The sequence below is a fragment of the Sinocyclocheilus grahami genome, unplaced genomic scaffold, assembly GCF_001515645.1.
Source record: "Sinocyclocheilus grahami isolate Dianchi unplaced genomic scaffold, SAMN03320097.WGS_v1.1 scaffold291.1, whole genome shotgun sequence".
NCBI classification, from domain to species: domain Eukaryota; kingdom Metazoa; phylum Chordata; class Actinopteri; order Cypriniformes; family Cyprinidae; genus Sinocyclocheilus; species Sinocyclocheilus grahami.
Genome location: NW_015505470.1, coordinates 423411 through 435226, shown reverse-complemented (window position 1 = coordinate 435226; position 11816 = coordinate 423411). Strand labels below are relative to the sequence as shown.

Here is an 11816-nt window from a genome sequence, read left to right as displayed (position 1 = left end):
ACTTGCCATAATTGACGGAAGCATGAATTCTGCACTCTATCAGAAAATCCTGAAGGAGAATGTCCAGCCGTCAGTTTGTGACCTCAAGCTCAAGCGCACTTGGGTTATGCAGCAGGACAATGATCCCAAACACACCAGCAAGTCCACCTCTGAATGGCTCAAGTCAAAGTCCGGACGTAAATCCGATTGAGATGCTGTGGCATGACCTTAAACAGTCCTTTCATGCTCGAAAGCCCTCCAAAGTGGCTGAATTAAAACAATTCTTCAAACAAGAGTGGACCAAAATTCCTCCACAGCGATGTGAAAGACTCATTGCTAGTTATCGCAAACTCTTGATTGCAGTTGTTGCTGCAAAGGGTGCCACAACCAGTTATTAGATTTAGGGGGCAATTACTTTTTCACGTAGGGCCAGGCAGGTTTGGATAGCTTTTTTCCCTTAATAAATGAAATCATTATTTCAAAACTGCATTTTGTATTCACTCTGGTTATCTTTGTCTAATATTAAAATTTGTTTAATGATCTGAATCTTTTAAGTGTGACAAATATGCAAAAAACAGGAAGGGTGCAAAAACCTTTTCACGGCACTGTAGCTGTTTTCTATTGCAATATAATTTAAAATGCTATTTATTACATTTTTATTTATTTAAAAGCTATTGTTTAGCAACCATTAATTCAGTCTTCAGTGTCACATGGTCAGCAGAAATGTTTAGAGAGATTTTCTATTATCACAGTTAAAAACAGTTTTTGGTGAAAACCATGATCTGTTGTTTTTTAAGAACAGCATTTATATGAAAAAGAAATATTTTATAACATCATAAATGTCTTTACTGTCACTTTTGATCACTTCAATGCATTGTTACTGAAAACGTTGTTTTCCTAAATGTTGTTAATCTAAATTTAAAAAGTAATTATACAGTAGTTTTCAGACATTTCAGCATGTGAAAGTTCTCTATACCTGTGTTTATGACTTCAAACTTCCTATTAGAAACTCTGGAGAAACTCACAAAAAGGGAAAAAGAAGTATCCACTCTAACAACCCAAGTAGATGCCCTAAAGACCCAAATAACTGGTAATTACCACATTTAAAGTGTTACATTTATGTCATTCTCATTATGTTTTTTGTGAAACAACTAAGAGAGCTATATATAACGTACCATAGGATGATGCTAATGATATTTTATTCTACTTCTAATAATTGCAACTGCATCTTGTGTGTAGCCTTGGAGGAAAAGGTTCGTTTGAGAGAGAAGGTGGCAGATGGACTCGTTGAGGAAAAGACGTGCTTGGAGGTGGAGCTGGAGTCCATGACCAAAAAATCCCATGATGCATCAGGCCAGCTTGTGATTATTAGCCAGGAGCTTCTGAAGAAAGAGAGGTAAAGAGCATTCATGGAGGAGGAGAGGGCACTTTGTGATTTATTACAGGTTTGAGTGAGCTTTTAAGCACTTGAGATGATAATGACAGCATGTGGTCCACATGGAAATACTTGTTTTTTAAAGCACATTTCAAGAAATGCTTTAGTCATCTAACTTACACTTGAATATAGTGTGTACTTGAGCCTCTATTTTATTCCTGTCATGGAGAACCATCATCTGGATTGTATTGCTTCCCCAATACACTAGGATAAATGGTTAGCCATTGCTGATTGTAATCTACTCAAGAGCAATTTGAGTTAATGAAGACAGTTACGAAGTTTTTCAATCAATACTACATGCTGACAGTGAATATCCTGTCAGGGGTTTGGGCTCTGCCCTTAAAGGGATAGTCCACCTAAAAATGAAAATCTTGTCATCATTTGCTCACCCTCAAGTCTTTCCAAATCTGTATGAGTTTCTTTGCTGATTAAAGAAACTCATACAGATTTGGAAAGACTTGAGGGCGAGTAAAATTCATTTTTGGGTGGACTATCCTTTATTAAGAACTAAAACTTATTAACAAAAGCTTATTACACCGAGTTGGTTGGCTTTGATTAGGTCAAGCGCACATTGCAATACCGAAGGATGTTGCCCTAATATATAAATTTTATGTTGTTATTAATATTTTTATGCAATATTTTGTCTTTCTCTGTGTGTGTGTGTGTGTGTGTGTGTGTGTGTACATATCAGGAGCCTGAATGAGCTTCGGGTGTTACTGCTGGAATCTCCGCGTCACTCTGCAGGAGTGGATCGGGACCTTGGCCGTGAAGTCCACAGAGCCGAGTGGAGGGTGAAAGAACAGAAACTACAGGACGACATCAAAACTCTGCGAGAGAAACTGTTGCTGCTGGTGAGATATATGAACAGAAACCTGCGACTACAGCCGTTGCTGCTGTTTTATGACACACATCTCATGTCATTGTTGACACATTTAAATTCAATTTAAGTGAATTTTTCTTTACTAATCAAATTTTCCTCCCAGACACAAATATATGTATATACACGATTGTTGAAAAGTTTGGAGTCTGTTAAATTTTTGGATGACAAAGGCTGCAACTATTTAATCACAAATACAGTAAAAACGGTAATATTATGAAACATCATTACAATTTAAAATAGCTGGTTTATATTTTAATGTTTTAAAATGTAATTTATTCCTGTGGTGGTAAAACTGAATTTTCAGCATCATTACTCCAGTCTTCAGTGTCACATGATCCTTCAGAAATCATTCTATTATGCTTATTTGCTGTTCAAGAAACATTTCTTCTTATCAATAGGGATGTAATGATATTATCAATATCGTGATATCGCGATAGCAAAACTGTCTTGATATTATCGTGGCCACATGATGATATGAAACTATAAGTCTTCTGGGCAAAAAGTGTTGCCACCAGTTCTGCTTTATTTTCGCAGCAGATGATTACAGCATTTCACTAGATTTGTAGTGAGACCTAGATCTAGAGATCTAGAGAGACCTAGAGTTTTTGTAAGCCTGTTTTCCTTCAAAATAAAAGCTCTATATATGCATTGCTGACAGCTAGTGGTTTAAATGCAGTCCAAATTAAAAACAAAATATCTCTTTTCAAGTGTAGAAATTAAGAAAGAAGTATTGTCATTTCCCTACTGTAGTGTAAAGCAAAAATAACATACCAGTGAAATATTCATTTTCATTTACTGTATTTTACAGTGCAATTGTTTTAAAATATTTGGCTATTACTGTCATAGGAATAAATAATATAAAATTGTTATTTTATATTATTAATATAATACTTATAAGAAGACTTACGTTTTCTTAGTTAAGAACATGGTTTGGACTCTCAAAGTGCATTAGATAGAATAATTTAACTTTAAAATGTACAAAATTCAGATTTTTTTCCAATTCTTCATTTGTCTATTTCAAATATCGCAACAAACACCGTATCGTGGACTTCATATCGTGATATTATATCGTATCGTGAGATTTTGATATCCTTACATCCCTAATTATCAATGTTGAAAACATTAATATACATAAACAGTTGTGCTGTTTAATATTTTTGAGGAAACTGTGATACTTTTTTCATTTTGTGGTGGGGTCGGTGTGTTTATTTTATTTTATTTATTATATTAAGTCATGCAGTAAATAATAGGATGTATTTTTTATGTATATCTCAAAGTAAAATAAGAAAAAGTGTATTTTATATATATATATATATGTATACAGAAGATGCTTTTATTATATAAAACACTATTTTTGACTGTGACTGATACGCTCACTGATATATTGTGCATCAGGGACGGGAGAGGTCATCTCCAGACCACCGTCGATACTCGATGATGGACCCATCTGCTTCAGACACAGAGGTGGCCCGTCTGCGTCAAAGGCTGCTGAACACAGAAGATGCCCTGAGGAACGCTCTGGAACACAACCAACACGTGGACCAGCTAGTGCAGGCCATGCGCACCCGACCAGACAAGAACCAGGTAAACAACAGACAGTTAGCAGCACCTCACCTCAACTTGCTACTGCTCCTGGCTATTTCTTCAATGGACACACTAACATGGTCCAGCAGTGTCACAAATATTGAAATGCTCGTTCTTTGTGTTCACAGGCACATGCTAGTGCTAATTCTGCAAATGGAATCCATCAAGAAGACACTTCCTTCACACAAGAGGTTAATAGATCTTTATTCGAAGAGGATTTAGAATCCTAACATTTCTGTATCATCCTAAACTCTGCTTCTCTGTCTAGGAAGAACACTGATGAGGGCTAAAACGGTTCTCAGATGTTTAGGGAAGAATGGAGGTGCATTGGGAAAGAAGAAGCCAATTTGATGCCTAGACCTTTGGACTAATGCTTCACTGGACATCTTATTTTCTGTTTACAGTTAACACCAAAACAATGACTTTATAGATGAACAAACCGAAACCACGAATCGAAGAATATCTAAAATGATCCGAGATGCTATACAAAGACATAACGGAAGTGGTTTTTAAGGTCAGTGGTACAACACGGACAAACTGACACACCGACCCTGTCGACTACCTCCGAGATGGACAATATTGTCCGATTTAACAAATGAGAGAATGTCGGTCAGGATACTTGAATCCTCGGAAAATCCAATGCCCTGCTATACTCTCAGTTGGCTGTAACCGTTTGCAGTTTAGGAAACATTTTTGGCCTCAATTTATACCGTTTAACTTATTTGCCATCTATGCTTTTTAAAAATGGTATATTCGAAGAGATAAACTGGCCAACTTCAGGCATAAGGTTTGAAGTTCTGGTCACTGTAGCAAACAAGTAAATAAACCAGACAGGCTCCCTTATTCCATTCCTGCTCATTTTTGTGTTGATTTTCTTCATAGAGACATCAATTTTAAGGTATGAATTATACAGTATTCCGCAACCATGTTCAACAGAATTAGCAAGTTAAGGTGCACCGTAAAGCTTCAAGAACCAGTATTGCAGATTCAGTCAATATCGGTGCATACTTTTGTAATATTATACGTTTGTAATATGGCCGACAATGCCAACTCCCATCCTGTAGTTAATTTAAATGAACAATGAACCAACAGCTTTTGCTTCATTTGGAATCATTTGCTGAATCATTTCATTCTTTTAATTCATATTGGATAATATTTTCTTGACACACTTAAGAGGAGGTACTACATGCACAAGTGACCATTTTTAGCTGAATTTAACAGTTTTGACTCTTATGAACTATTTTTGCCCAAATGATAAAGCTGGATTTTCATTTGCCTTTTTAATGTTGTCTTTACAACAAAAACAAAAAGTGCAAAAAAAGCGTGTTAATTTACATGCACACAGCATTTTATATAATATTTAAAGTAAAGAAGCTTGCATTTTTTTGTTCATATCCAAGTAAGTATTTTGATAAAAGGAAAGGATCAACTGTAGTACCTCCCCTTAAAAGATCAAGAAAGACTGTTTAGCATTTTCTCTCTGATCAGATTTCTCTGTCCATACACACCTTTGTAGTAACAAATCTGATGTTAAAACAGAAACGGTACAAAACATAACTGCAATCCCGTAATTCAGTGTCTGCTCAGTGGTATTCCAGAATTGATTCTCTCCTTTGAAAAACCATGTGGATGAAATACTGTGCAATTAGGTCGTGTTTGTTCATTAGGCAACTTTATACTGATGTGATTGTCATTACAACCAAGAAAGAATTTTCTTTTTCAAAAGGAATAGGGAAAATGATAGGGCTGGCCCCAAGTTTTGCTGTTGAAATTGCTTTAGATTGCAGTTGGATTCGATAAAAATGCCTTTTATCTGTTGGGAAGCAGTTCACTCACCACTTGCTGTAATGGGTCCCAAGAATCAGTAATTAAACATTAACAAAAGAGACACTTTGTTGTGTTTGATTTGTAACAAGTGGTTTCCTCTTATTTTCAAAAGGGAACGGTTTGTATATAAGCACTTTCCAATTCACCACTTTATACTATATACACTATATGAAAGAATCTATCTGTCAATCTCAAGAAATTTTGCTATTTGAACCTGAAAATGTCATGCTTTTACTTATAAGCTGCAGTCCGTAACTTTTTTTGTGTTCAAAATGTATACAATAAGCGAGTACGCCATGAATCCATTTTCCAAACCGTGTTTTTGGCTTGTCCTGAATCACTACGGTACACCTGTAATAAGTATTTATATTCGGACTATTTCAGACTGGTACTGGTGGAACCGCTGCGGAGTAGCCCAGTATCTGCGTGATTCGCCATAGACATAAACAGAGAAGTAGCTCCGGCTACAATGTTCTTCCGCACGACGCACGCAGTTCTGTTTATTAACCGCTAGAGCGCCAAAAGTTACGGACTGCAGCTTTAACATTTTATTTGAAAAGGTTACGGTCATATTTTTCCACCATATTGGGATGCATTAATATTCAGATTAGTGCTCAGTAATATGGGATTTTTAATGGCTAATTCTTATACCTTTACCTTAATCCTGCATGTACTGTTTAAAGTGATAGTTCGCCAAAAATATATATATATTGAAGAGTAAGGGTTAACTAAACAGTTGCTGGCCACCATTGACTTCCACAGTATGGAGGGGAAAAAATACTATGCAAGTCAGTGGGAACCTGCAATACTTTGGTTACCCACATTCTTCAAAATATCTTATTTTGTGTTCAGCAGAAAAAATAAATAAGAAAAATGACAGAATTGTCCCTTTAACTGGTACCAGTAGTTATAGTTCTTGTAAATGGTAGCTACAGTATTTTAGTAGGCTGGACAAAAATGGAAATAAATTAAACTTGTGAGTGTTAAACGATAGTTTAAAAAATAGTGTAACAGATTAAACTCATAGTTTAAAAATACCATATATCATCAAGAGGCATGCTTAATAAAAAGTTAAACGAATTTTCATTCCTCAAATCGTCGAAGATGTGAGCCAATATGTTTTTAAGTCTAACTGGTCTGTGTATTGTAAGTGCAATATCCGGAGTGCAAAATATGTTGGCCGTATGGGCACCAGGGCCATCTGAAGATACATATCTGCAAACGAGAACATGATTTCCACCAGCAAACCTAATGAGCGGCCACTACAGACTGACAGTGGGGAGGGATGCACGCATTACAATGTTACGCCGTTAGGGAGAGACATTACATGAAACAAACCAGCCAAACTGTTGAAGGCGGTTCTGTTGCTCTCTAGGCTTTGTTGGTGGACAGCAGTTTGTGATCACAGATCATCATCATGCTGCCATGATATTCTGTCACATGCTAGACATGAAGAAATATACTATTCAAAACTATACAAAATGACTATTATTAGGCCTATATTTGATACATGTTTAATATATTCCAGACATGTTACATTATGTTTATTCCAGTAATTTTAAGTTACTTAAATTTTGGTTGAACTGTGACCAAAATACAACATTTTGAAATGTATAGTTTTTGTGTTTGCTGGGTCCTATAAGCATAACTGGCCAAAATATGGTGCATATCCTGTAAACATCCTAATGTCTTCCAGGTATTTTATGGCAGTTTGTCATTGTGGGCCACACCTAGAAATGTAATTGCTTTTAATCTTCCTCTTTTCTTGTTTCGTTTGCCATGAATTCTAACAATCTTATAGGCAGAAATTACATATGAGACACATGTTTTGTTGGTCTTGACCCAGGAATTCAAAGAACTTTTGAACCTGTTGCAGAATTATTGACATTTTGTAAAAAAAAATACACTTATAATAGCGCCACCTAGTGTTTGACAAAGGTGTGTATTTGGGATTTGAGACCATATCCCACCAAGTTTGGGGTCTCTGAAACCCAGACAGTTTTAGTGAAATGAATGAATGCATGCACTTTTCGTTATTTAGACTACTACTAATAAGAAACCAGATATAATAGTACCCTTCAGTGCTTGTTTACTAATAACAAACTCTTCCATGGTTAAAAGTGGGATGAATTATGTTATTTCATATGATAATTCGGAATAATTATACTTGAACTTTTGATGAGGTTAATATCACAAATGAGCATTTTTAATGTAACTACAAAGGACATAACAAATATCACATTTAAAACGGGTAATTCATATAGCATATTTATATATTTTTGTGCAAAATATATCATTTTCATTTATTTTTAAATGAATTTATTAGATGCAGTGGAAAATATCAGACAGCCTATTTATTATACTATTTAAGATGTGTTGCATCGGGGTTTTTTACGTTGCGTTATCCTTCTCTTATAATCATAAATGTATTTACAGATTCACGACATCGATGGACCGCGGAACGGTACAGGTTATCAGGCGCACCGTTTGCTCTTATTTGCAACGGTCTGGTTCCTCTTAAAATAAAGCAGCGATAACAGGGGGGCTGTGGCGATGGGCAGAGAGAAATATGGACATGTTACAGTCACAATGTCAAAAGAGTTGACCTGCGAGTGCTGTTCCAGCGGTTCTTTAACCCTGTATGTAAATGACAGCCAATAGGTGCTGTTGTTGAGTTGGGCTGGGATTAGCGGAGGCGAATGACTTTCAATTTTACTGGATTACAGAACAAAGAAAGGGGACACACTCCTCTGTTAAAGAAAACAGAAAGAAAACGGGGCAACTTGATCAAATAAATCACGTCGATTTCAGTTCAGCAGACTACAAACCATTGGAGATTATGACATTTAAGAAAGTCGCTATCGCCTTTCTTTAGATGGGAATTCAGCTCTCACTACCATTGGATTAAACGGAGAATAAACCTATTCCGGGATTGACAGCATAAGGTAATTAAACACGGGGAAATCGGTAAGGATGAAATGTAATTCTGTATATGCATGAATTAAAAACCATTTACGAGTATCGTTCTTGAGCACGTGACTTTTTATGGATGTTGAAAAAGTGAAATTACAGATTATAATTTAGGGGGGGAGGAGGATGGCTAGGAGTGTTAGCACACTGGCTATCATGCTAACGCTCCGCACGCGAATCCGTGTCGCTCGACGCGATGTTTTAGACGCTTTTATCAAAGTAGCACGCGTTATAATACACCCTAGATAAGATAAACAATTAAACGCCTTTGCGTTCTGCGTTTTAGTTCACTGTAGACGCAATTCTCCTGTTTTGTGAAAATGGCAACACAATTTGAGTGCTAGCAAGTTGCCTAAATAGAGCGGTTCCATTGTTGGCTGGGTGATAAATTACAGTCAGTGGTTTTCATTTCGCACAGTCTTATGAAAATCGCCGAGGTTGGCGTGGTCACAGACGCGTTTGTCGACCTGAGAAGGTCATGTTTACAATGTCAAATCCACCTATCAGTGGCGGCTAATCTGTGTCTACACTGTGTGAAGACTGCTTTTCTAGATTATTATGCATAACTGAATGTGTCCAAGTGCTGCGGAGTAATAATATCACATGTCTCTAAACTTGCTCGGGTTTCCCTCGGAGGACTTCTCTACTGTCAGATCCATTCATGAAGACAATGCGAGTTTATGATTTATGTCGTTCTGTCACTGAAACATGAACTATCCCAGAATGACTTGCTGTCGGATTGGGCCTGTAAACGTTATTTATAACAGTAGTAGCTGTCCTTGTTTCTTTGTGCTTTTTCTTCACCCAGATTTTATAGCGGGCACAGTACCACAGTTGTTTACTGTACAACATATTCTTAAGATTAAAGTTTATTAATGCTACCATGAACTGCACATGCAAAATGATTGCTTAAATGTAGGCTGACTAGGAAATTAACAGCAGAAGAGATTGAACGGTATAGAACAAAAACTGTGGTAATTATCTACAGTATATTACCAAGACAATTCATTTCCGTCCAATATTTCTGACAAAAGTATGAAGCCAACAGCAAAAGATACTGAAAGCATTTTCTCCTCTTTAAAAAGGGGATTGTTTGGTAATCCTAACTATACTTGATCATATGGTTAGTTGCATTTTATTATTTACGTTTTACATTTGAATTTATTTACAGTATTTTACGTTTAGCATTGTTTTACTCCAAAACACTTATGAATCACCAATTGAGCACAGTGAAAAGTACCATAGTTTATGGATGTAGAACTGTGGTAATATTTGAATGAACTTGTAAATACAATTCTATATGACTGTGGCAATCATTCAGTACCATAGTTTATATCAAAGTATCTTGATTTCAGTACTTTTTAAGATCTGTCTCCAACAGGCCTACGAATCAGTTTAGAACTACTGAATCAGACCTTCATCCTTTCATAACAAAAGCACCGTATTTTATGGAAATAGTACCATGGTATTCTTTGAAATACCTTCGAATAGCACGTACAGTTGTATATGAATATGGCAATCATTCAGTCAAGGTATCATGATTTCAGCAATTTTTTCAAAGTAAATAGCTTTAAACATTGCCGTTTGACATTCGTTTAAAAAAAAAAAACTGGTTTATTCACAACTAATAGTATTAAAATGACCTAATTTGAAACAGGTTTTTCAATCTACATATATCCATAGCAGAAACATAAAGCATTTTCTCTTCAACTTATAAAAAAAAATGTAAGCCTATGTATTTTGTAATCCTAACTAATCTTTATTATATAGTTAGGTGCATTTTATTATTTGCGCTTAGTATTGTTTTACTCCAACAGACTTGCAAATCACTAGTAGCATGTAAATACAATTGTATATCAATATGGCAGTCATTAAGTATCAAAGTGTTTTCAGTACATTTTGTACGGTAAATTGGTTTAAACATATACATCTGGTTTTGGTTTAAAAAGCTGGTTGATTCACAGTCTTTCAATCCACATATTCCCATATGCTGGCCATTACATAGCTAAGTTATCTGTTTTAACAATACATTTTTGATCTGAAGTGCAGAAGTAAATCTTCCTATCTTCCCATGGAGGCCGCGCTTTGTGTTTACTCGATGCAACATGTTTGTGTGGCCTTGGGGAAAATGTCCAGGGTGAAAGGACTTAGGGCCAATTAAAAGTCAATTATCAGCCTCTGAGCTGAACGATTTAGATACAGTTGTGTTTCTGAAGGGATCTGTGAGCTGAATCTGTATAAAGGCTATTAACAGAAGTATTGTGTATCAATGGCAGAGCCACAAGCCTCTTAGGGCAAAACCGCTCATAAAACCCACGTTACCCTTTTCTTGAGATGCCGTAATATCTTTAAGCACCATACAGGCAGTAATTCAAGAAGTAAAGGAGCGGCTACATTATGCTTCCCCCTCGAGCTGAGGATCTCAGATAGCGTGAATGAAAAAAATGGTATTTTGGCAGGGCGGACTCCTAACAAGGAGGAAGTCATTAATCGGTGCATTTAAGCATTTCAGTCCGGATCCCTACTTTTCCTGCAATTTTTTTTTAGGAGTGTCACCAGTTGATTTTTTTCTAGTGTTTTTTCACCCTAAGAAAATATATTTGTTATAGTTAACTCATGTCTTTTGGCTACTGCAAAGAAAGCTTAGTGTAGAGTACAAAACAAGTAATTTATACGTGAAGCTTAAGGTGTCAGATGAATGTAGTTGCCCCTGCAGATAGGATAAGCCTGTTCAATGAGGAAGTATTACCAATCTCTTTTTCTTCAAAAAGTTTTGTTAAACTTAGAAGTGTTAAGATGACGCTATTAAATGACATGAATTCGTAATTTATACGTGAAGCTTAAGGTGTCAGATGAATGTAGTTGCCCCTGCAGATAGAATAAGCCTGTTCAATGAGGAAGTATTACCAATCTCTTTTTCTTCAAAAAGTTTTGTTAGAATTCATGTCATTTAATAGCGTCATCTTAACACTTCTAAGTTTTTTAAGATTATAACCCATTAAGATTATTTTCTAAGGCAGGCATTGTTATTGCTCGGGTAAGATTCAAAATGATCTACCTTGAAGAATACACTGATGAAAGTTTGGTGTAGAAACAATTTTCACTCAGAAATTGCTAGTAAATTTCACAATTAAAAAGAAA

General features: G+C 36.0%; 2 protein-coding genes across 7 annotated transcripts in view; both read left to right on the top strand.

Annotated features, from left to right (window-relative positions):
• The window catches only part of LOC107600781 (CAP-GLY domain containing linker protein 2), a gene marked incomplete at its 5' end in the record, with an annotated part of 53635 nt that extends 48909 nt beyond the window's left edge, over positions 1–4726 (top strand). Inside the window, 6 exons of the mRNA XM_016292749.1 lie at positions 986–1069; positions 1219–1375; positions 2106–2265; positions 3690–3878; positions 4007–4069; positions 4147–4726. Coding sequence (XP_016148235.1) covers positions 986–1069; positions 1219–1375; positions 2106–2265; positions 3690–3878; positions 4007–4069; positions 4147–4158 — 665 coding nt within the window. The remainder of the gene's footprint in view (positions 1–985; positions 1070–1218; positions 1376–2105; positions 2266–3689; positions 3879–4006; positions 4070–4146) is intronic.
• A 3525-nt stretch (positions 4727–8251) lies between these two features.
• Positions 8252–11816, top strand: part of LOC107600764 (general transcription factor II-I repeat domain-containing protein 1-like) — a 31005-nt gene continuing 27440 nt past the window's right edge. For 4 of the 6 annotated variants that reach the window (XM_016292722.1, XM_016292723.1, XM_016292724.1 and 1 more), the window contains exon 1: positions 8252–8650. The gene's annotated coding sequence lies outside the window, so the exon portion shown is untranslated. Of the gene's footprint in view, positions 8673–11816 lie in introns of all 6 variants that reach the window. The other 2 variants (XM_016292720.1, XM_016292719.1) reach the window with 1 other exon arrangement.